A 22,913-nucleotide genomic window follows, 5' to 3' on the forward strand; every position below is an offset into this window, starting at 1 on the left:
TGAAACAGGAGCGATTCTAGGTTCTGACTTTTGGGGGGGCTGAACCCCAGGAAGCTATGGGGGGGACTATGAAGGGACTATGAAGTAAATAAAGTCCTGTCCAAATTTATTTTATTCCACAACCTTTATATCTATCTTAATTACTATGCTGTTGTATGTCTAAGCCAATAGTTGGCAGTGTCAGCTAAAAAATGCAGGTCTGAACCACTAAAGTGATGAAAGGAAAAAAGACTGCTTGGATGAAGGAATAATCCATGGATGTGAACTGTACAAACAAATTTGAGGTATATAACATTTCCTTTGTGTAAGTTTCACTCAAAAATGACCATATTTTCCCTTTTTTTATTTACACAGTTACTGAAACACATTGGTACAACATGTACTAGATCAATAATATGGGAAACATACCACTTTTTCAGGAGCACTAAATTATGTCACCTCAGTTTCATGGACAAATACAATTTTATAAATTGTATCAACATACATTTTTATTAATGTATGTTTATGCAAAAAAATCAACAAGTACAACATGTACTAGCCTAATACTATGATTAACAGACCACTATTTCGAGAGCACTAAACTATGTTGTCTCACTTTCAGGGACCAATACATTTTTATAAATCTTCTGATTCAAAATAATGTTGTTGTTCTGATGCAAAAAAAAAAGGGTGCTAATTTTCAGTAAAAAACAAAAAGCTGGCATTATTTTATCAGCTGAGGGCGTTTTCATTGCCAACGTGAGCTAATCAACAAGTAGGCCTACAACATGTTCTAGAACAGTGATTCTCAATAATTTTCTGTCATTCCCCCCCTAGGCGCCCTCCCTGAATTAAAATAGCCTACTATTGAGAACTTGCTAATATTTATTTATTTAGATTAATAAAATTAGCGGAGATAGAATCTGCAACAATTTAAAACTATTTCCAACTTCAGATTATTAACTCAATTTGTAACATTTAAACAAGACGGCTAAGTCTGTGTGAATCTCAAAACAGAGAAACAAGAGCAAATGATTCACTGGGGTTTGCATTTAATTTAAAATATTTTTAAACAGTAAACATTGGTCACTTGTCAGCTTCATCAGCTTATTCCCTTTCAAAAAAAAGAATATGTGTTCATCTTTCAAGCATCAATAAAGACACCAAGTCCCTCTGTCATGACTCAGTAAGATCAAAATTATTGTAAAACTTCTGACCCTTGGTATTATGTTTATTTAAAATAAAATAAGTAACTTATTTAAATAAATAAAAAATCAGACACTGAGTCCCGTCTGCTGCTCGCGCCCCCCCCCCCGACACCTTTTATCAGCTGAGGGAGTTTTCATGAGTCTCATAGTATTAGAACATGTGGTACTTGTTGATTAGCTCAGTTGTTATGACAATGAATGCGCCCTCAGCTGATAAAATAATGCCAGCGGTTTTTTTTTACTGAAAATTAGCACCCATGTCAACTTTTTCTGCTCCTTGCACCTTATCATGCTTATCATGCTACGCAGCATTACAAGCCTCTGCCGACTAAACCATGAAGCAATTCAAGAGGAGGCATAGATAGAATCGCCTTGTGATCAACTTTCATTTAATACATCTGACAGATTATGTCAAGGTTTTAAAATGAATATTATTATTATTACCTGGTCATGTTATTACATTGCTGGAAATCGTGGATTTTCTGATAAAGACTAGCTAGCCTTTTTGACAGACAAAACAGCAGAAACTATGTTAGGTGCGCTCGTGCTGCATTTTTGGTTTTGTCAAACAGGAGATTCCCACCCACAAATCAGAGGTTAGAGATTCCTGCAGGAAGGTTGCGCTCGATTTCACTAGCCCATTTGAGCCTCTTCATTAGTGTACAACATCCATTCTCTCATTGCTTGTGTAAAAAAAAAGAGGTTGAATATGAGATTTGAGGACGAAACGATAGGGTGGGCTAAGGCAAGTTTTGGGTGGGCTTGAGCCCACCCAAAAGAGGCCTAGCTTCGCTACTGCCATGAAACCTTCTTGATCTGGAACAACATTAGTGGACAACATTCTCAACTCCCTCTCTTCCCCTCCTAAGCTTCAGAGCGGCTGTAAAGAGATTTCCTACTTGGTTGACCCTCTAAATAAGGTATACTGTGTGGTCGGTGCGCCTCCTCATTCTCATACCACTTCACCTGATTATTCACTGACTTGTGTGTGGTCCTACTCTTCAGTTCATTTTTCGTTTTTTGGTCCAGCTCGTCATTGTTCTTTTGTCAGTGAAAGTGTGCTTGAGTTTCCCATGAATTCATCGCCACCTGAATGTCCAAAATAGGACTCTCTTGCTTTTGGCTAGGAGAAAGCTCCGTCCTCATTTTTTTAACATTTGCATGTTTTATCGAAGCATCAAAGTCTTGTTTCCATAAGTCATTGGGAATGTTTATGCAAATTAACTTTCATGTTATCAGCTCTCTGGTTCATACGTCATCATATTTGCTATAATACTGTAACTGTTGTAGTGCTGTAACAAAATCTCTCTTCAAGTCTGTCCTATCTCTCAACTATTTCCCCACCTTCTTGCACCTTCTTCATGTACATTCTGTCTTCATCTCGCTGCCGGACTACTTTCTCTTTTAATTCACCTGCTGTCCTCCCTTCTCTCTTCTTCCAACCTCTCCTCTAAATCTCCTCCACCTCTCCTTTCCCTCGCTAACATCAGAGGTCCAACCTGTCAATCGTCTCCGCTCCCCCCCTCTCTCCACTCTGTTCCCTCCCCCTCGTTACTGTACTCCTCTTTTGATTGGCCGATGATGCCCTTTTTCTCCCCCAGCATTTGGCCGTGACCAGGGACTACAGCACAGAGTGCATGCGTCGGTACAGCTGGACCCCAGATACCATGGACCACAGCCAACACAACACCGTGTCCAGCCCCATCCACTCTGGGTAAGTACCGCATGCAACACTCACCCCGTCAGCGATGTGGACTACACATAAATACAATGGCTTTGACATGCACAGCACATCCTGTATCTTTTACAATGCCATGATGCCACGAGAAGCAGATTATGGTTCGGCATTACCATGCCGATATTACTGATCTACCTAAAACAATTCAGTGTTAACGCTCCGCGTGAGAGGGAGGTGTTTGCACAAGCTCACAACCCCGAAGTGGTGTGGCATGGCACCGCGACACCTAACGATAACACATGATGTCAGACGTTCACTTAGGCGATGTCCACTTTCATAACACCGGCCCTTAGACGTAGAACAGAGAGCCTGTCCACTCTCTCTCTCTCTCTCTCTCTCTCTCTCTCTCTCTCTCTCTCTCTGTCGCCATCTCGTCGCCAGGCTCCGCTGTGATGATCTAGTTACCCAGGGGGAACAAGTGATTATGTTTTCTCCTTTTGATGGTATAGCACATGTCCACAAGCAGGCGCCCGCAGTCTAAATGGATGGTATTTATGTTGAAATGACGTTAAAGGCTCCTCTTTCAAAGTCGACCCAAAGCCTCATGTGGGCCCCCCGAATGTCTACTGTTTATTTATTCAATGTTTAGTCAATGTCTCATCGTTTGTTCTCTTTAATATTACATTTGATCCACCCTGACTCTCTCACGTAACCTTCCAGGCTGTGCCCCTCTCAGTGTCTAATGGACTCATTGATTAGGTAGAAACCTAACCCCAGCAGAACCTGTGACGTGTTGTTGAACCCCTGATACTAAACGTGTTTTCCTCGGTCTTCTGCCCTCTGCCGTTGTCTCCGTGTCTTTTTATATTTCACAGCTTGTCCTCCCCGCTCCCCCAGTATGACTCCAGGTGATGAATGAGCTCGCTGGTTACCCCCCCCCCCCCCCCCGACCCCCTACCCCCTCCCCTACCCTACCCCTTCCACCCCCCCGACCGTGACGCCGTGGCGATGTCACTCACTTCCCCCGATCACTCTTCTCTTCCTCTTGTTTGATTTGATTTTGATATTATTTTCTTTTCTAAAGACACTCTCTCGGTCATGTTCTCTTCCGTTCTCCCGCGCCGTGCAGTCTGTGTCCGTGGCGTCTTGTGTGTGTTGGTATGGTTTCTCATCTGCATACAGACTAGCCGGTAGAAGTGTGTCAACATGTCTTCGGATGTGCCTCTCTCATCTATCGTGCCATCCTCTTTTCTTTCCTCCCTCTCTCCGAACGCGCATTAAAATGAAAAGCTGCCCACTGGACGGACGCAGTGTTTTGTTTTAATAAAATGCCCCCCCCCCCCCCCTCCCAATCCCATAACAGAAATGGTCTTTTGTTAGGGGAGATTGATAATCAACTAATAAGAAAGAAAATAATATTGATTAATAAGTCCAATATCTGATAGACACCACACCTTAGGAATGCTGACTTCATCTCCTCATTAACAGCCCTTCTATTCTGAAGCGTTTGTTACATTATTAAAACATATAACCGCTGACATTCACATTGAAACATATCACATTTGCGGTCCACCGTTTGGCTTACTAAGACATCACAATTCATTATTCCTTCTTCCTTAATAAGCAATAGCAAATCCTGACGTCATTTTTCTGCCTGTCACAAAATTAATAGAACGGCAAAGCACATAATAACTTCACCCTGCTTCATTTAAAAGTCATGTCCCTAGGCTAGGTAAAAACTGATGATGAAATTATTTAATTTATTTGATCACTGAAGCCTGCTTTAGAGTGGAGGGTGGGGGGGGCCTGAAACTTTGGCAGCTATCACAAATTTTGCACTCAAAGTAGCCAGCGACAGCTTCAATCGCCTGTGGTTTTGGTTTCAAAATCCACATGAATCTGTAAACTGCCAGCTTTCACACCTCGACCCTTCCTAGTCTCAAGTCTCATTTCTCATCATCCACACGGTCTCCCTCAGACCTCTGTGTCGTGGTCATCATAAAATGTCTCTCTCTTGGTGTTGGGGTTTTGGGGTACAGTGATCACAGCATGGACCTCACCATCACCTCCCCACCGTGTGTCCTCGTGGTGTAGCTTTCGTCTTTTTTCTTATTCTCCTCCTGTTCATCCCCCCCGGGGTTGTCGGTCCGTATCCACGCTAACACCACTGTGGTTCTTGTCTGTCTGTGTGTGTGTGTGTGTGTGTGTGTGTGTGTGTGTGTGTGTGTGTGTGTGTGTGTGTGTGTGTGTGTGGGACGGGGGGCCCGCTGCAGGTTCCTGGTCAGCTTCATGGTGGACGCCCGCGGCGGCTCCATGCGGGGCAGCCGCCACAACGGAATGCGCATCATCATCCCTCCCAGGAAGTGCACGGCGCCCACGCGCATCACCTGCCGCCTGGCCAAGAGGCACAAGCTGGCCTACCCCCCGCCCATGGTGGAGGGAGAGGGCCTGGTCAGCAGGCTGGTGGAGGTGGGCCCGGCCGGGGCCCAGTTCCTAGGGTAGGAACCCCCGCACACACACACGTGCACACCTTTTAACACATGCACACCTTTTAACCTTTTAACTACAATTACAATCAGGGCATTTAGCAGACGCTTTTATCCAAAGCGACTTACATCGGTTGATGCACACATTGACACACCGACGGCAGAGTCAACCATGCAGGGCGACAGCCAGCTCGTCAGGAGCAGTTAGGGTTAAGTGTTAAGTGTCTTGCTCAGGGACAACACTCATCTAGGAGGAGCTGGGGATCGAACTAGCAACCAATTCAGTTACAAGACAACTGCTCTATACCTCCGGAGCTAAGCCGACCCTAACTACTACTCTGTTGCTTTGACAAACCATTTGGTTTGAACTCTGAGGAAGGGGACAAGATTACGCTTTGTGGAGATTGAGAATAATGTCCATCCATCATTCTATGTAGTTATCGATCTAGCTGTCTAGCTATATTTGCTGTCTTACTACTGCTACTACTACTACTACTACTACTTTTACTACTACTACTGCTACTACTAGTGGTTACAGTTGGAGTTTGATGTTGGAGCAGTTAGAGGAGGGGGCGGTTGGAAGATATTTGGACTCAATGCGTAGGTGGCCCCCAAACACACAGCAGGAGATCTCTTAAGCTGGAGCTTCGCTTGTAGACCGTACCGGTTATGGTTACGCGACGACCACGGTGCGAGATACTCAAGTCAGTCATAGTAGTAGTTTTTTTTATATGTGAGGAGGGTGTGAATAGAACGTATAGTTAAGTGAGATTTTTTCTTTTGTTAACCCTTTACTAAACGTACTGTATGATACCTGGTCGCAGCCCTGTGATCGTGGAGATCCCTCACTTCGGCTCCATGCGCGGTAAGGAGAGGGAGCTCATCGTGTTGCGGAGTGACAACGGGGACACGTGGAAGGAGCACCAGTCGGACGCACGGACGGAAGACCTCCTGGAGCTGCTCAACGGCATGGACGAAGGTAACTGGAGAAAGCTCTGTTGGTAACCCATAGCAACCAGTAACCAATCTTAGATCTAGCCGGGTTACTGCTAGCTACTTCGGAGTCTCATTAAAGCTAATGTTATTTGATGAGTGAAATGAATACTTGTTGTGCATCTGCAGTGTTTGGCTTTTCAAGTGCGTTGCGCACCATGTGAGAAACGCATGAAGCAATGTTATACAGTACATAGAAACCATAAGGGATATTTTGGCATTGTTAATGAATAGAACGATTTAAAAGATGTTTAGCAAGTTATGGATGGGCCTAGCTGGTCTGTGCCAAATGTCTGTGCCGCTGCCAGGAACAAGGACATTGTTAGAAATGTGTAATTATACTCTGAATGGCCAATGTTCTGCTGTGACGTCTCTATAAAAAGCAATCCTATTAATTACTTGTTGGAGTAAACTCATTTGAATACTATCAGCCGATTTTCTAAACCTATACCCCCACATGGTCGTCGTGTCGTCCCCAGAGCTGGACAGCCCCATCGAGCTGGAGAAGAAGCGCATCTGCCGCATCGTCACCATGGACTTCCCGCAGTACTTTGCGGTGGTGTCCCGGATCAAGCAGGAGTCCAACCACATGGGCCCCGACGGAGGCACGCTGCTCAGCTCCACCGTGCCCATGGTCCAGGCCTCCTTCCCCCAGGGGGCGCTCACCAAGAAGATCCGCGTGGGCCTGCAGGTATACACACACAAATACACCCAAAACACTTGCACTCACACACGCACACACTCACACACGCCACTCATCCGCACGCATCCTCGGGTTTGAAATCGTCACCTCTATTCTCGACTTCGCCCACTCCGGATGGCAACCACCGCTCTATTATTTATCAAGGCATGGCCCGGTTTCATCAAGCTAAATATTTGATTTGCCCTTGCAAATTATGCCCACATGGGTGTTTCTGATGTGAAGTTTCGGCGTGGCTTGTGTCACTGGGACGGCTCGACTTTGAAGACGGATCAATCCCCCCTGTTGGACCGACTGGGAGAACTTTGTTTTATTTAAGGGCGGGGCTTCTGCGTGTTTAGCGTATCTCAGTCGAGATTTGGACCAGGATTCGATCCATGGTACTGCGATGTATCCCAACACACCACCTTAGGGTACATACATGAGGCCGTATGTACCTTACGTTCCTCCCCCTGCCCCCTGCCGTGTCCCCACTCCAGGCCCAGCCGGTGCCAGACGACATGGTGAGGGCCATCCTCGGGAACAGGGCCACCTTCAGCCCCATCGTCACCGTGGAGCCCAGGAGAAGGAAGTTCCACAAGCCGATCACCATGACGATCCCGGTGCCCCCGCGGCCAGCGGAGGGCCACCCCACCGGTCACCGGGGCGACGCCGCGCGCTGCCTGCGCCTGCTCTGCAGCATCACAGGCAGGCGGCCATCTTGATAATGATCCTATTAATGTTTATTTGTGTGTTGTACCTTTCATACGCTCCCATTCAGCTCAAAGTGCTGGGCCGCTCACAGAAAATGCACAGAATATTGACGGGGAACAACTGAGCCAAGTATAGAAAACAGGGTGAAAAGATTGTGCAGGGACGTGCATAAAAAGAAAGAACACTTCAGATATAACCTAGAAGGTCTCCTAGAACATTTCAATGCAGTGCGTACGTAAGAAGAACATATGGCAGAACTAAAAGATTCATACAGTATCAACTAGACATTTTTACGACACAGCATAAGCATATATAAAGACGCACTGTGAGCATTATTTCTGTACAGAGAATTCTGTTTTTCATGTCGTTCCATTAAGGGACAGCGCCACCTCTGGTTAGAACAGGCACTGCCTTGGGAAAATGAGATGAGTGCGCTTTAGCAGAGCTGCTGTCTTTGCGGTTTGGACGGTAGTGTTTGCTTACGCCTCAAGCAGCCAAGGACACCCGAGGCACCCTGCTTCGCAATGTGCGCAGTCACTGTCCTGTATAAGCTGAAGAAGCAGGATAAGGGCAAAATCCCTGGGTAACACCTCTCCCTCTTCCTCTCTCGGGCTCTCTCGGGCTCTCTCTCTCTCTCTCTCTCTCTCTCTCTCTCTCTCTCTCTCTCTCTCTCTCTCTCTCTCTCCTCTGTCTCTGTGTCTCTCTCTCATGGTGATGTGTGTTGTTGTTGTGTGTAGGAGGGACGTCCCCTGCCCAATGGGAGGACATCACCGGCACGACGCCGCTGTCCTTCGTCACCGACTGTGTCTCCTTCACCACGAACGTGTCGGCCAGGTGAGAGAAACAAGCCCATTACCGTGCCCCTGATCTCCGGGTCTCAGGGGGCTTCACGGGCCTCCTTATGCCTCCGTCCCCAAATGTTACGACACAACGGAATGACCGTCATGGACTGACATTAAGAAAGACAGAAAGAAACACAACACCCGCACTTTAAGTCGCAAATGGACACTGAGTCACAGCCTCCGATCCTTCCGCTGAGGGCTGACACACATCGCCAAGTGCAGCACTTGACATCTGACATCATTGGCGACCGACCGGAAGCGAGACTGAGTCATATCGTGGTGCGCAAACAAAGCCTCGCTCCTAGTCCTTCTGTGGTGGGGGCCACAGCCTGTTGAGGCTAAGTGACCCTCAGGGACCGGAGATTAGATGACAATACACCCGGCATCTGCCTCGGTGAACAGCTAAAACAGCCGCATTTTTATGGTAGTTTATTAAGCTTAAAAAAGCATTTTGATTCAATCTCTGTAAATGGAGTGATAAGAAAAAAATGTATCGCATCTTTTGGACACTGCACAGTTTCATTCAACACAGCATTGTTCTATAAACATTTTAGTTTTGTATTTAATTAGCTCTCATGGTCTGATGTTGACCAAATTATGTCTCAGTCAAATTTCTCTGCTATAACTGTATGTTTTACAATAAACCTATCCCATTTTGTCCCTGCATTGCCTTTTTTCCCTCATTTCTCTTTTCTCCTCTCTTCATCACTCTATTCTCCTCTCTCATATGCTCTCCTCTTCTCCCCCCCTCCTCTTCTCGCTCTGTCCTCTCCCCTCATCCTCCTTCCCCTCCTCTCTCCTCTCTCTCCTCTCCCCTCTCCCCTCATCCTCCTTCCCCTCCTCTCTCCTCTCTCCTCTCTCTCCTCTCCCCTCTCCCCTCATCCTCCTTCCCCTCCTCTCTCCTCTCTCCTCTCTCTCCTCTCCCCTCTCCCCTCTCCCCTCCTCCTCCTCTCTCCCCCACCTGGCTCTTCTCTACAGGTTCTGGCTCGCAGACTGTCACCAGATTCCTGAGACGGTGGGCTTAGCGTCTCAGTTATACCGGGAGCTGATCTGCGTGCCGTACCTGGCCAAGTTTGTGGTGTTCGCCAAGATGAACGACCCCGTGGAGTCGCGGCTGCGCTGCTTCTGCATGACGGACGACAAGGTGGACAAGACCCTGGAGCAGCAGGAGAACTTTGAGGAAGTGGCCCGGAGCAAGGACATCGAGGTTTGCGCTTTTAGTTTCTGGACTTTAGTTTCAAGTATCCAGTTTATACAAGTACAACAACAACAACAAGTAGGAGTCATGAATAGCCACGAATTGAGCGATTTTTGCGCATGCTCGATTATGCAGCATGTAAGGAATAATAAGAATTAAGAAAATACAATTAAGATCTAAGATGCGTATTTCAGAAACAATAAATTATATTATATATTATTATCAACGATATTACAGTTGGTATTCAATAATATGATAGGAATACTGCTAACTGCTTGTAATATGTGACATAGGGACAGAGTGTTTTATTTTACACTTGACGTCAAAAGGGTAAGATAATTATCGGTGACATCCTTCCTCTTGTATAATCTCCTATACTCAGCGAGTTGTTACCCCTCCGTAGGTTCTAGAGGGCAAGCCCATCTTTGCCGATTGCTATGGCAACCTCTCTCCGTTGACCAAGAGTGGGCATCAGTTGGTCTTCAACTTCTACTCTTTCAAGGAGAACCGACTTCCCTTCAACGTTAAGGTACGGCTCTGCCGATGCTCTTGTTATCCCATCTCCCTCACCCCTGGCTCAAGGAGTTGTAATCATATCATTGGCGTGCATTCAGTTTTTAAACCAGATAAAGCGTAGCCTCTCCTAAGATAGGTATAAAAATAAAAAAAAGACTCCTTCCATTGATTTAATTACATCAAGAGAACCTTTTGTCCTCCACACACACTGACCCAAACACCATCAGGGGCGCGCCCTTGCCTGCACCTCATTCAATATCCCGAGACCACGGATCATTCATGCGTTTATTCGGACGCTTCAGGATCCAGGAAAGGGCTGACGACGTGCTCTGCTTGTTCAAACCCACAGATCAGAGACATCGGCCAGGAGCCGTGTGGCCGGCTGTCGTTCCTGAACGAGCCCAAGAGCACCAAGGGTGTTCCCCAGACTTCCATATGCAATTTGAATATCACACTGCCAACCCACAGAAAGGTAAGGCCGCAGTCATTTGAATGACTCCCGATCACAGCCATAATCATGTCATCTTCATGTAAATGAACGCCAAAATGAGAGCAGGCATTGTGAGCCACTGTGCCAAGCGAGGCAGGGTGAACTTCATTTGGTTTCTAGAACATGCCGGCCTGCTGCTCGTGTCTTTTATCTGTCTTTAAGCCCTGTGCCAGTCACAAGACCCCACAACGTATACACACGGCTAGCTGCACATGCTAATAGCCATGTCAGAACTGCGCCTCGTGTTTGTTTGTTGGTTTGTTTTTATTGTTTTCATGGTGGTGTGTGTTGATCGATCACGAGAATTGATGTGACTCCGTCGCTGTCGCTTTCGTTGTTTTGCTCTGACATTACGTTGCTCTGTGGTTTCTTTGCTTGTCGACCGACTGATTAATCTCATAGTTATTTTCCCAGATTTTTTGCCTCTTCTGCTGCTCCATTTTAATCCCCTGAATTTGTTTTACCCATCCCCCCCCCCCTCCACGCTTCACTGTAACCACCCCTGCTCTCCATTCTGTCATCTCTCTCCTCTCCTGCAATGCATCTTGGGAACTCCCCACCCTCCCCACAGGATATGGAGTCTGATCCCGATGATGAGGTAAATTGATTCTTCATCATCGTACACAAACTGCTCCCTCTCTGTCATGCTTATTATGCTTCCTATTGGCTTCAGTGATGAATAATGTGTGTGGCGCGACACTGTTCTCTATGTGCCGACTCTTGAGTCGAGGCTTCTGCCGCAGATGTTTTTTGCACACAGCTGAGCCGCTGCTGGAAAGTTACCTCGTTCATTCGCTGCATGGGTGGACGTGGCAATTATTAAATCCCTTTTTTTATTTGATTTCTATTCAATAAATTGTTATCGTCCACATACCTATTATGAAGATCGACTATTTTTACATCAACTCAGCTTATATTTTGGTTTCATTTTTATCTCCCTTTCCATATCGTGTGAAGCAGAAATTCACCATGTCTCCATACTATCTACTGACCTACAGGAAGATTTTTTTACTTTTTTGACAGCTTAATATTCCTAGTTTTCTACTTTTTGAAGCATTTACCGAGCATGCGTTTAGCTGCCCATTAATTGCATGGTCAGAACTCCAGATTGACTTTTTTATTGAAAGGTAACAGATATATTTTATTTTGAATCACCATTTCCATTGATCATCTTCCAAACGGAGAATCACAGGTGGATAGGTTCCCTCCTCTCCAGCGTACCTCTTTTACAGCTATATAATGAAACTCATAGTTCCGACCAGTCCTCCCCTCAGATCAGTAGAAAGGACAATATAATAAGCTAAGCATCATCATTTAAACCTGAAAATTTTTTAACATACTCGGACACTCACTCTGCAACGATGAACTTGTTCAAGCGCAAGCATACCATAGCATAAAAAATAAATACCTTTAGCTCTAGTGTCGTTGCAATGTGCCCCCCGCTTTCGGGGAAGCAGAGATGGTCCCTTAGTCGTGTTGAGGGGATCATAGAGTTATGTGTCTCGCGGTACCCTCCCTTGTGCTAATACTAACAGCATGGGGAATGCAAGCAACCGACCAAAACCCCAACATGGTTCAACATTAGCCTTTCAACTAAAGATATATATACCAAAATACAACATATATAAATAATTAAAACAAGAAAATTTGGATTTAAGATTTGTAAAGAAGACATACATCTTTTGTTCTTTTTTGTTTGTTGCAGACTGAAAAGCCAGACCGACGTCATTCCTTTGCCTCCTTAGCTTTGCGTAAGCGATACAGCTATCTGACCGACCCTGCAGCGAGTGAGTTCCATTAAAATCTTCAACTGATACTGAATATTGATTTTTAACATAATTCAAATTTAGTGGCAGATGATCCCTTGATGTGCTGTATGAATTAGATATATATTCACATATATATATATTAAACTGACAGAGCATAATAGACAATCACCCATCCCATCCCGGTCACCTCTCTCACTGTGAGACGCCATCCATTGACCCATTTGCATGGTCAACTCTGTGTTTTCCTTTGCCCAACCCTTCATTTTGTCCAACTGTCTCTATTGTGGCTGAATTGTTGCTGTTCTTTTTTGGGGAACATCCATTTGTTCATTCATCATTTGAAAAATACAACAACCATGTTTTCAACTCATGTTAAATAAAAAACCTTTTGGGGTGTATTTTCATTCTTTAAGTGGCCATTTCACGGATGGCTTCATGATTATTTGAAGTTGTTGTGCTACTGGGTTGCACTTTACGGTTATCTTACCCTAACCCCTTTACATCCTATTGTGAAATGCTATTTCACATATGCTATTTCAAAAGGTTATGCCCATGGGATATGATATCACAATTTTTGTTTATTGTATAATTAAGAAGGTACACAAGTTGTTGTTTTATTTATTGTTTGCAATTTACAGAAGTTTTTACAACCCTTATTGATTCAAACAATTAGTTGGCTAAGGGGCCAGATTTTACAAATATTTATTGAAAACCCATTTCATGTGAGTTTAAAACTTTATAAGATATGGCTAAATGTACCTCCCTTGTAAAGTGCAACCTAATATTAGAATTTATGACCAAGCAAATAACGTGAAGTTTGCTTTTATCAGCGAGTTTACACTTGTGGGGTCATTTCTGGCATATAATACTAGAGTTGACACAATCGTTTCTGAGCAAAATTGTACAGTAAAAGGCACTATGGCAAATAGGCAAGTACGATTACATCGAAATTCATTGGAATATTTGTGTCATTATTTTGGTGATCATGTCATTCTCTCCACCTTCATGTCAAGCATTTCTGTTGCTGCACATACAATCCAGTCTTCTGTCATGTATCACTGATTTTAGATGCTCATTGTTTAATAGACTTTATCTTACTATACTTTATCTTTTATCTCAGACTACCATTTGTTGATATTAATTCACAAACAGCTAAAGCTATTCTGCTACTTTATTCAATCAATTCTGTTACTGACTTACTCAACTTTCTCTTTCTGGTTTTTATGTTTTATTTCAAATTACTTTTTGTTAAATTTTACGTTACAATTTTTGTTACTTTTGATTTAACTTATTTGTTCAAGAAACAACTGATCGAAGCACGCCGAGAACACAGCCTTCTAGCTACCCTTACAAACCTGTCTTTTCAACGAGATCTTATCAGGCGTGGTCGGCTGTTCCTGTCGCCGTCCCTAACCAAGCCAAGACTGGGTTTGGCTCCCTCTCCAGTTCATCTTCCAACACGCCCAATGCCTCACCACTGAAATCTGTCTGGTCCATCACCTCTGCCTCCCCCATCAAGACAAACATCCCTGGATCACCAGCCTCTTCTGTCAAGTCAGCTAGTGACATGGCCTCCCCCATTCGTTCCTATAGAACAATTTCTTCTCCAATAAAGACTGTTGTGCAACAGACCCAATACCAAGTACCAGTCTCCTCGAATCTACTGGCCTCCCCAGGAAAAAGTGCCCCAGACCCTGTATCTGTGAAAGGATTGGCAGCAATGTCTGCAAGGACCTCCCCCATAACCACTGGAGGAGGAAGTTCTCCTATGGATAGGTCATGCTTAGCTATGACACCCCCAGGCTCTCCAAAGTCCTCCTATAACATGTACAGTCCGTCCCTGCCGTACAATTCTGTGATGGGCTCTGGTGTCTCAGTATCATCCTCGTCTCCTATTAAAACAGTTCCTGGACTTTCCTCTGGTCGGTCCCCCGCAGATCCATCAGCTCCTTCACGAAGCATGTTCTCCTGTCTCTCCTCACCACTTAAAAATAATAACCCTCCTAGTGCAGCATCTTTGATCAACGGAACAGTGTCCCCTAATCACCATTATCGTTCCTCATCCCCTACCTCTCATCTCGCCAGCAGTCTTCAGGAGAGGATACAAGCAACAACCAATGCTGCAACAACAAGCGTCAATGCAGCCTTTGATGAGGTGGAAAAGACATTTAACTCTTGCTCGGCCGGCTATGGTACATTGAAGTCCATGTCCTCCTCTGCATCGTCCTCATATCAGTCAATTCGGTCCTCAAGTTCCCTGTATGCTTCGCTAAGATCCCCTCCTACCTCGACCAATGCTGTAACATCCAGCACCATGACTGTGCCAGTATATTCAGTCATAAACGTGCTGCCGGAGCCCCAGTTTAAGAAGCTCCCTGAGGTTTCAAGGTCAGCCGCCGCCCTACTCTCGCCTCGTAAAGCAGGCTCTGCTGAGGGGAGTAATGCTCAAGCGCAGTCAACCTTCACCAAAACTCTTTCACCTGCAAAGTCCTCTCTTGGTATACCACCAGCCGCCCTCAAGTCAACAGCCTCGTCAGCACTATCTTCTAGCCAAGAGATTCTGAAGGATGTAGCTGAAATGAAAGAGGATTTGATACGGATGTCAGCCATCTTGCAAACAGAGCCTACTTCCAAAGCAAGTAAAGGATTTCAAACGAATTCTCCAAAGGCGGCTAAGGTAGAGGATGAGGAGCCATATAGGATAGTAGAGAAAGTAAAGGAAGATTTGGTCAAAGTTAGTGAGATCTTGACAAAAGATACAGTCAAAGATGGTAGGCCAAGGACATCCTTGGATGAGATGCAATATGCAAAGGTACCTGTTGAGCAACCGGCAAGCAACTGGAGCTATCCCCCGAGATATGAGACTGTAGTACCTCAAATCAAAACAAAGACTGTAGTAGACAGGGATTTCAATCTAGCAAAAGTGGTTGACTACCTAGCTCATGATGTTGGCGGCAATTCTTTCTCAAAAACACCAGAATCAAAGCGTAAAGGAGATGAGAGAAAGAGGGAAGGCGAGGAGAAGCAGAAACGTGTCCTGAAACCTGCCATGGCGGTTCAGGAGCACAAACTGAAAATGCCTCCATCAAATATGCGCTCCTCTGCTTCAGACAAAGAGCTCAGCAAGCTTGCAGATGTGCTTTTTGGAGCTGACACAATTCTGGAATCTCCTGAAGATATGTTACATGAACAAGACAAAAGTCCACTCTCAGACAGCGGCTTTGAGACAAGGAGTGAAAGGACTCCCTCAGCACCTCCAAGTGCAGAGGGAATGGGCCCTAAAGCCCTTTTTCAGGACATTCCCATTCCTCCAGTTATCACAGAAACTAGAACTGAGGTTGTTCATGTAATCAGGAGTTATGAGTCCCCAGAAGATAATAATTCATCTGCGATGGATGATCCCCATAATGTCAGGTACATTGATTCTGAAGCCAAAGGGCATTCAAATAAAAACGCATCATCGCCAGATCAGAGCAAGGCCTATACATTGAAAATCAGCCCGGAGGAGGATCCAATGGGGAAAGGAATGCGAGTGAAAGAGGAAACTCATATCACAACCACAACCAGGATGGTATACCATAAACCTCCAGGCAAAGAGGTACCATTAGAGAGATGTGAGGAGACTATGTCTGTTCATGAAATCATGAAAGCATTCCAGTCAGGTAGGGACCCCTCGAGAGAAATTGCTGGACTTTTTGAGCATAAAGCTGGTAATGAGGAGGCTTCACATAGAGTATTGGAGGGCATTAACTCTAAACCCAAGGTTGAAAGAATTATTGAAGTTCACATCGAGAAAGGCAACAATAAAACTGAACCCACTGAGGTCTTCATCAGAGAGACTAAGAACCACCCAGAGAAAGAAATGCACTTCTATTCTGGAAACAGGCAGCAAGATGAGGTTGAGGAATCAAATCCAGCCTATTTTGATTCCTCAAGAGTAAACACACCAATGTCGCAGGAGGAAGACAGCCGCCCTAGTTCAGCACAGCTCATCGCAGATGACTCCTACAAAACCTTGAGGCTACTTAGCCAGCAGTCAGTAGAGTACAATGAGGATGAGTCTTCAGAGCTTAGAGGAGGGTCCTATAACTTTGCAGAAAAAATGCTCCTCTCTGAGAAACTTGACAAATCTCATTCTGACACAGAGGAATACCTCAGAGATAGGTCTCACTTTCACTCACCAGATCGTACCAATAATTCAGAGGGTCGACCGAGTAGTCCAAGAACAGAATATGTCTTCAGGTCATCGAGAAATGTGTTTGACAAATCGGGTAGAATGGCTAATGTTGAGGACAACTTTGACAAACTGACACTTTTGCAGTATTCTTCTGAGCCTGGTAGCCCAAAGCACTCTGTTTGGATGCGAGTGTCAGATGACACAGAACATAAAAACAGAGAGCAAATCATGTATGAAGACAGAGTTGACAGGACTGTGAAAGAGGCAGAGGAAAAACTCAGTGAAGTGTCTCAATTTTTCCGTGACAAAACAGAAAAGCTTAACGATGAGCTTTCGTCTCCAGAAAAGAAGTCTCGTCGATCAGACTTCAGGGAAACACGATCCGGGCCTAGCTCCACACATAGCAGTCCTGAGCGGTCAGGTTACAGGAATGGAGGTAGTGGGGAAGAATGGAGTAGAGAAAGGCTCAGAGAGAGATTCAACTCCAGTGATAGAAAATGTGCCAGCTTACCCAGCAGCCCGGAGAGGAGAGTTCTTTTACAGTATACTGATTCCAACAAAAGGCAACAGGGAGATGCATCGTCACAGGGTAGCACAGGTGATTCCCCCAAGCCTTTTCAAATGTCATCTTCCAAAGTTAGTGCGGTGAGGCTCAAGTTTGAACAAGAGGCCCAGAAGCAAGAACAGTCTCCTCAACGGGTACCAAATTCAAATCCTCCAATTAGAAAGCTACAGGAAAGTAAGCTGCCTGTATATCAGGTTTTTACTGGTCCCAATGTTCCTAAAGGTGCAGATAGTCCAGGGATCCAGAGAAAAGGACTCGCTGGTGAGCCCAACTCTCCCAAACATGACTCTAGTGATAATGAACCAGAGAACATATTCAAAACATGGGAGAAACGGGGAAATGGGAACTTTCAACCCCAATCACCAAAATTATCTAGTGCCATGATTCATGATGCCATCAAAGATGGAAATAATCATGACTCACATATACAGGAGACCACCAAGAAAATTATCTACACAGAACTTGTAGTGCGGGACAACCCAAATAGTAATAGCGGTCTAAAAAAAAACTCGGAATCACAAATTCCTGCTAAAATATCCTCTGAATTTTTAGAGAATTGCCAATCCACTGTTAAATCATGTACTTCTGTTGGGTCTCACATACCTACTTTAGCTAGAAATCGGTCGCAAAGTGGCTCTGAAACCATTACATCACCCAGTGGATCGCCAGTCAGAAAATCGACTGATATATTTGAAGGTAGCCAGTCAAATGTAGTGTGTAATGGTGTTGATAGTGACCAGATTGAGTATTTGGCTAATGTTACTCCTGTTGTTGTCACAGAGAAATTTAAAGATATTAAACCTTTACCAGTTTATGTTAGCATCCAGGTCGGAAAGCAATACGAGAAAGAAACAGCAACAGCGCAGCTTAGTACATACAAAAAGATTGTAAGTCATGAAAGTAGGACGGTGCATGAGACTAGGGGGGCTTTTTACTCTGTCAAGCAAAAGCAGCCATCATCTCAAGGTAGTGAGGACACTATAGAACAGGTAACAACCTATGTGGTGGACAGCTCTGTTAATAGTCCCATCACCTTTGAGACCCCCAGCTCGGACGACTATGTGATGGCCGCTATGACCGGTGTGCAAAGCCCAGTGCCAGAGGAATCTGAAGAAGAGGAAGCACAGACCTTCATCTACAAGGAGCCTCATACGGAAAAGAGCAAGCCATCGTCCTCTGATACTGCCCTTAAAAAACAAGACGCCGCAAGACAAAAGTCAAAGTCAGAGAAGAGATTAGCTTACATTGAGTTTCCTCCTCCTCCTCCTATAGAAGCAGGGCAGTCTGAGCCTCCAAAGAAAGGGTCTTGTGTCTCCTCCGAGGCAGAGACGGAGATGATGGAGGTGAATCTCCAAGAAGAACATGATAGGCACCTCCTTGCCGAGCCTATCATCAGGGTCCAGCCTCCCTCGCCTGTTCCCCCTGGAGCTGATGACAGTGACTCCAGCGATGACGAGTCCGTGTTTCACCCAATCCCCCTCAAAAAGTACACCTTCAAGATGAAAGAGGAGGGAGACAAACTTCTTAAGCCCAAAAAGGCGGAGGAAAATGGGAACAACAACGGTAAAGACGTCAACGGCGTTGTGAAAGGAGAGGAGCTTGACTTTGAGTCAAATGGCAACGACCAGTCCATCACTGACTGTTCTATGGCCACCACTGCAGAGTTCTCCCATGATACTGATGCCACCGAGATAGACTCTTTAGATGGGTATGACCTTCAGGATGAGGACGATGGATTGAGTGAGGATCCCAAAACATCTAGTCTATCAATGGACTGCAAAACGACCGACCGCTCTTTTTGTCAGTCCAAGCTTGAGGTCATAGAGGAAGAGAAGTGCGAAGAAGGAGGGGATAGTGGAAAAGCAAAGGCCAGCACGTCAGAGCAAGGTGATGGCGAGGAGGTTGATTACACCCTTGAGGGAAGACACCCAGACAGGCCGCACTTTGGAGAGAATTACTTCGGCTACCAACTTGAAGAGGAACTGAACTCCACCTTTAAAACTGTCGCCACAAAAGGCCTTGACTTTGATCCCTGGTCAACCAAAGGGAGTGACAGTGATGGAGTGTTTGATTCCAAAGCAAAAGAGGAAGACCCCAAGCCCTTTGGTTTATCAGTGGAAGACAAGTCTCAGGCCACCACACCAGACACGACGCCAGCTCGAACTCCGACTGACGAGAGCACACCGACTAGCGAGCCAAACCCCTTTCCCTTCCACGAGGGGAAGATGTTTGAGATGACGCGCAGTGGTGCTATTGACATGAGCAAGCGGGACTTTGTTGAGGAGAGGCTACAGTTTTTCCAGATTGGTGAGCATTCCTCTGACCCTAAAACAGGGGAGAAGGGGAGAGGGGGCCCGATCCTGGGGGTGGTTTCCTCTCAATCCACAACAGGGGAGAGGGGCACAGTAGAGGGGAAGGTTATAGACACTACCACAGACAGCAGCAACATACCAACAACACCAGCAGCGACAGCCGCAAAATGCAGCCCTGCACAGACCGCCAATGGCACTAGCACCGGCTGTACCGGCACCGATGCCCCCAGCGGTGAAGCCGTAGCCGAACCTCCCTCGTCTTGCACGATTACAGCCTCTAAGGTCGATTCCAAATTGCGTACCCCCATTAAAATGGGCATAGCGGCCTCCATAACTGTGAAAAAAGACTCAGGGGAACTCCCCGATGGTAAAGCTGCGGTGGCAGAGGGTCAACTAGTGCCAGAGTACATCAGCATAGAGGGTCACAGAGCCGAGGGCCAGCCTAGCGGATACACCGAGGCCAAGGTAGAGAGACAGGATTACCCTGCCGAGAACAGCAACAACAACAATAATTTAGAGTCCTCCAGTGTTCAAGCCAACTACATTGAATGTGGCAGTGTGGTGTTTAACTTGCAGTCTTCCTCTCAGCCCACCCTGCAAAAAGCCAGCAGGATAGAAGCCCTATGCTACTCAGAGACAGTGGAAAAGAGCAGTTGTAATCAGACAGAGGAGACCAAGAGTCAAACAGTTAGGGAAAGCGAAGCCAAACAGCCAAAATCTAGACTTCCGGTGAAGGCGTCAGGGTGGTCCTTCCACACACAGGGGACAGCCATAGGAAAGCAGAAGCCAAAACAAGTGGTGAAGGCTGAGGTCAGGAAGAGAGCTGAGCCGGCGGTTGCCAAAGTAGAACCCAGGTCTAGGATACCAATCAAGGGTGTGAAGAAGAGCAGCGCTGCCTGCTCCCTCACGTCAGCTCAGGTCACCTCCCAGCCTACAAGGGTCTTAGCCACAGAGAGGGGAGCCATACAGTTGCCCTCGAGACTGCCACTGAAGGACAAGATCCAGGTCAACCGAGAGCAGACAGCGGGTAGACAGGACAGGCAGGAGAACCCTAGCGAGCTCTGTAAGCGCAGCATTGAGTACTTTAAGGGCCTTAGCGGGGAGACCCAAAAGCTGATGGACTGGCTGTCAGACGAGGAGAAAAAGACGCAGACAGAACAGTCGGAGCAAGACAGCACCTCCCGGAGCACCTCTCTGTCGGATGCCTCCCAGCCTTCCCAGCCCTCCCAGCCCTCACGCTCATCCAGGTCTGGTAGAGGTTCGAGGGCTGAGGCCGGGGCCGCGTCCGTTAGGGCAAAGGCGGCAGCGACGGACAGGGCCTCCGGCAGTGAGAGGAGCAGAAGGAGTAGGCGGACTGGTGGGAAGGAGGGCAGTCAGGGACTCACGGGGTCTCGAGCGCCCCCCGTCGCGGAGATCAAGCCTAGTTTGTAAAACTTTCACACTATGTTTAAAATACATCTATATTGACATATATATATTTTATATATTTCACTCTTAGTTGCATGACATCGTTGTGATCGTTTAAATGATGGATTGACTGGAATGCCTGTGGCGTGTTTATATTAGTATTCTCTCAAACTGTAGATGTCATTTTAAATTTCATTTTCATGTCATTTCTGTACTGTGTACTGTGTGCTGTACTGTCCTTAGATTCTCTGTTTTCTACCCCTTTCCCAAAACCTTTTCAATATCCCAGTATAGAGTAAGCATGCCAGTAATAGTGACTGGTTCTCTGGCAAAGCCAGTCTGTTGTCTGACAACTCCCAAGTCTGTCCGTCTGTCTGTGCGGGGTGGCTACAAAAAAAAAAAAAAGATATTCTGTTCTGCCCCATAATGTCAATTGTCATGTACGATAATATGTGTTAGTGACCGACACACACAAGGCTGTCCGCATGCTACGTAGCAGTGTACTGTAAGGTCCACCACCGCAGTCTTCAGGAACTACATGAGTCTATTGTTCCGAGTCATGGTTTGCATTTGTTTTGTGTGTTTCTTTTTAGAGCTACTGCCTGCCTAGACTTTAGATACAGCGCGGCACCACTTGCCCTATGAACACATTCTAGTCCTCATATGTCTAGTCAGACCAATTATCTTTCTTGCCACTTTGGGATAAAACGTTGGGTACATTTTTTAAAGTAAATTGTAATATTGTCAATATATATTTCTACATTAAATTCATAAAAGTCTGCTAAGAGGTTCTGTGTACACCAAAACATGTGTAAACATATTTTGACAAATGCATGGAATGCATTTTTTATAAAGCAAATATCCAAACACAAGTGGCCAGAAAAATAAACAGAAAACATCAATACAATACATATTTTTCTCTTTTGACATATATAGCAGTCTCTTTAGCAAGAGAGTGGAATGGGACTCCATATCTTACCCGCTGTCCTCTTCCCACGCCAGGTCCCCAAAGCCCCTGCGAGCGAACAGACCTGCGGATGGCCATCGTCGCTGATCACCTGGGTCTCAGCTGGACAGGTCAGGCTCCACGCCGCTCTGCTCTCTGTCGCTGTCTCTCCTCCATCTTACACCGCAGTCCCCTAAGGAAGCAAAGCTCACTGACTGATCGCCACTGCCATCTACAGGCCGAGGGATTATAAGTGCACCGCTTCATGGGACTACAATAATAGCGACTGTTGATGAATTATGATGAATATTCACTGAAATACTTACTGTTTTATGTGGTATCATTTTCTTAATGGTATTTCGGTCATTACAGCCAGCTCTTTTATCTAATTACATTATTATCGATTTAACATTTTTATAACCTTGTATCCTCTGTCCAAACTTAAATCAACTTTAGTAGATAGCCTTGCAGTAAAATGCCGATGTTTAAGTTTGTTTATGTGTGTGTGTGTGTGTGTGTGTGTGTGTGTGTGTGTGTGTGTGTGTGTGTGTGTGTGTGTGTGTGTGTGTGTGTGTGTGTGTGTGTGTGTGTGTGTGTGTGTGTGTGTGTGTGTGTGTGTGTGTGTGCGTGCGTGCGTGTGTGTGTGTCAACTGCAGAGTTGGCACGGGAGATGAACTTCACTGTGGATGAGATCAACCACATAAGACTAGATAACCCCAACTCTCTGACAGCACAGAGCTTCATGCTGCTAAAGAAATGGGTCAGCCGGGATGGGAAAAATGCCACAAGTAAGGCCATTTTTCTTTCCTTTCTTTTATTTCTCTCTCTTTCTCTCTCTCGCTCGCTCTTGCCCTCTTGAGCGCATGAGAGCTCTCATTCGCATTCATATTATCTCATCATTATCAGGATTCATTTCATTGCGGCAGCAGAGTGATTAAAAAAGTGTGACAACAT

At 45.7% G+C, this 22,913-nt stretch overlaps 1 protein-coding gene across 29 annotated transcripts in view; it reads left to right on the top strand.

The window, feature by feature from the left end:
- Positions 1–22,913, top strand: part of ank3a (ankyrin 3a) — a 68,026-nt gene that overhangs the window by 34,399 nt on the left and 10,714 nt on the right. For 15 of the 29 annotated variants that reach the window (XR_009529392.1, XR_009529386.1, XR_009529387.1 and 12 more), the window contains 16 exons: positions 2,057–2,107; positions 2,789–2,901; positions 3,741–3,773; positions 5,139–5,363; positions 6,176–6,330; positions 6,824–7,035; positions 7,524–7,731; positions 8,475–8,571; positions 9,558–9,786; positions 10,181–10,306; positions 10,643–10,765; positions 11,355–11,381; positions 12,489–12,570; positions 13,854–21,029; positions 22,016–22,090; positions 22,616–22,747. Coding sequence is in view for 7 of the 29 variants with exons in the window: in XM_060073622.1 (XP_059929605.1) it covers positions 2,057–2,107; positions 2,789–2,901; positions 3,741–3,773; positions 5,139–5,363; positions 6,176–6,330; positions 6,824–7,035; positions 7,524–7,731; positions 8,475–8,571; positions 9,558–9,786; positions 10,181–10,306; positions 10,643–10,765; positions 11,355–11,381; positions 12,489–12,570; positions 13,854–21,029; positions 22,016–22,090; positions 22,616–22,747 (9,064 nt within the window). In the remaining 22 variants the exon portion in view is untranslated. Of the gene's footprint in view, positions 1–2,056; positions 2,108–2,788; positions 2,902–3,740; positions 3,774–5,138; positions 5,364–6,175; positions 6,331–6,823; positions 7,036–7,523; positions 7,732–8,474; positions 8,572–9,557; positions 9,787–10,180; positions 10,307–10,642; positions 10,766–11,354; positions 11,382–12,488; positions 12,571–13,853; positions 21,034–22,015; positions 22,091–22,615; positions 22,748–22,913 lie in introns of those variants that run through there. The other 14 variants (XR_009529390.1, XR_009529393.1, XR_009529391.1 and 11 more) reach the window with 9 other exon arrangements.

The sequence above is a fragment of the Gadus macrocephalus genome, chromosome 15 (assembly GCF_031168955.1).
Source record: "Gadus macrocephalus chromosome 15, ASM3116895v1".
Taxonomy (NCBI): domain Eukaryota; kingdom Metazoa; phylum Chordata; class Actinopteri; order Gadiformes; family Gadidae; genus Gadus; species Gadus macrocephalus.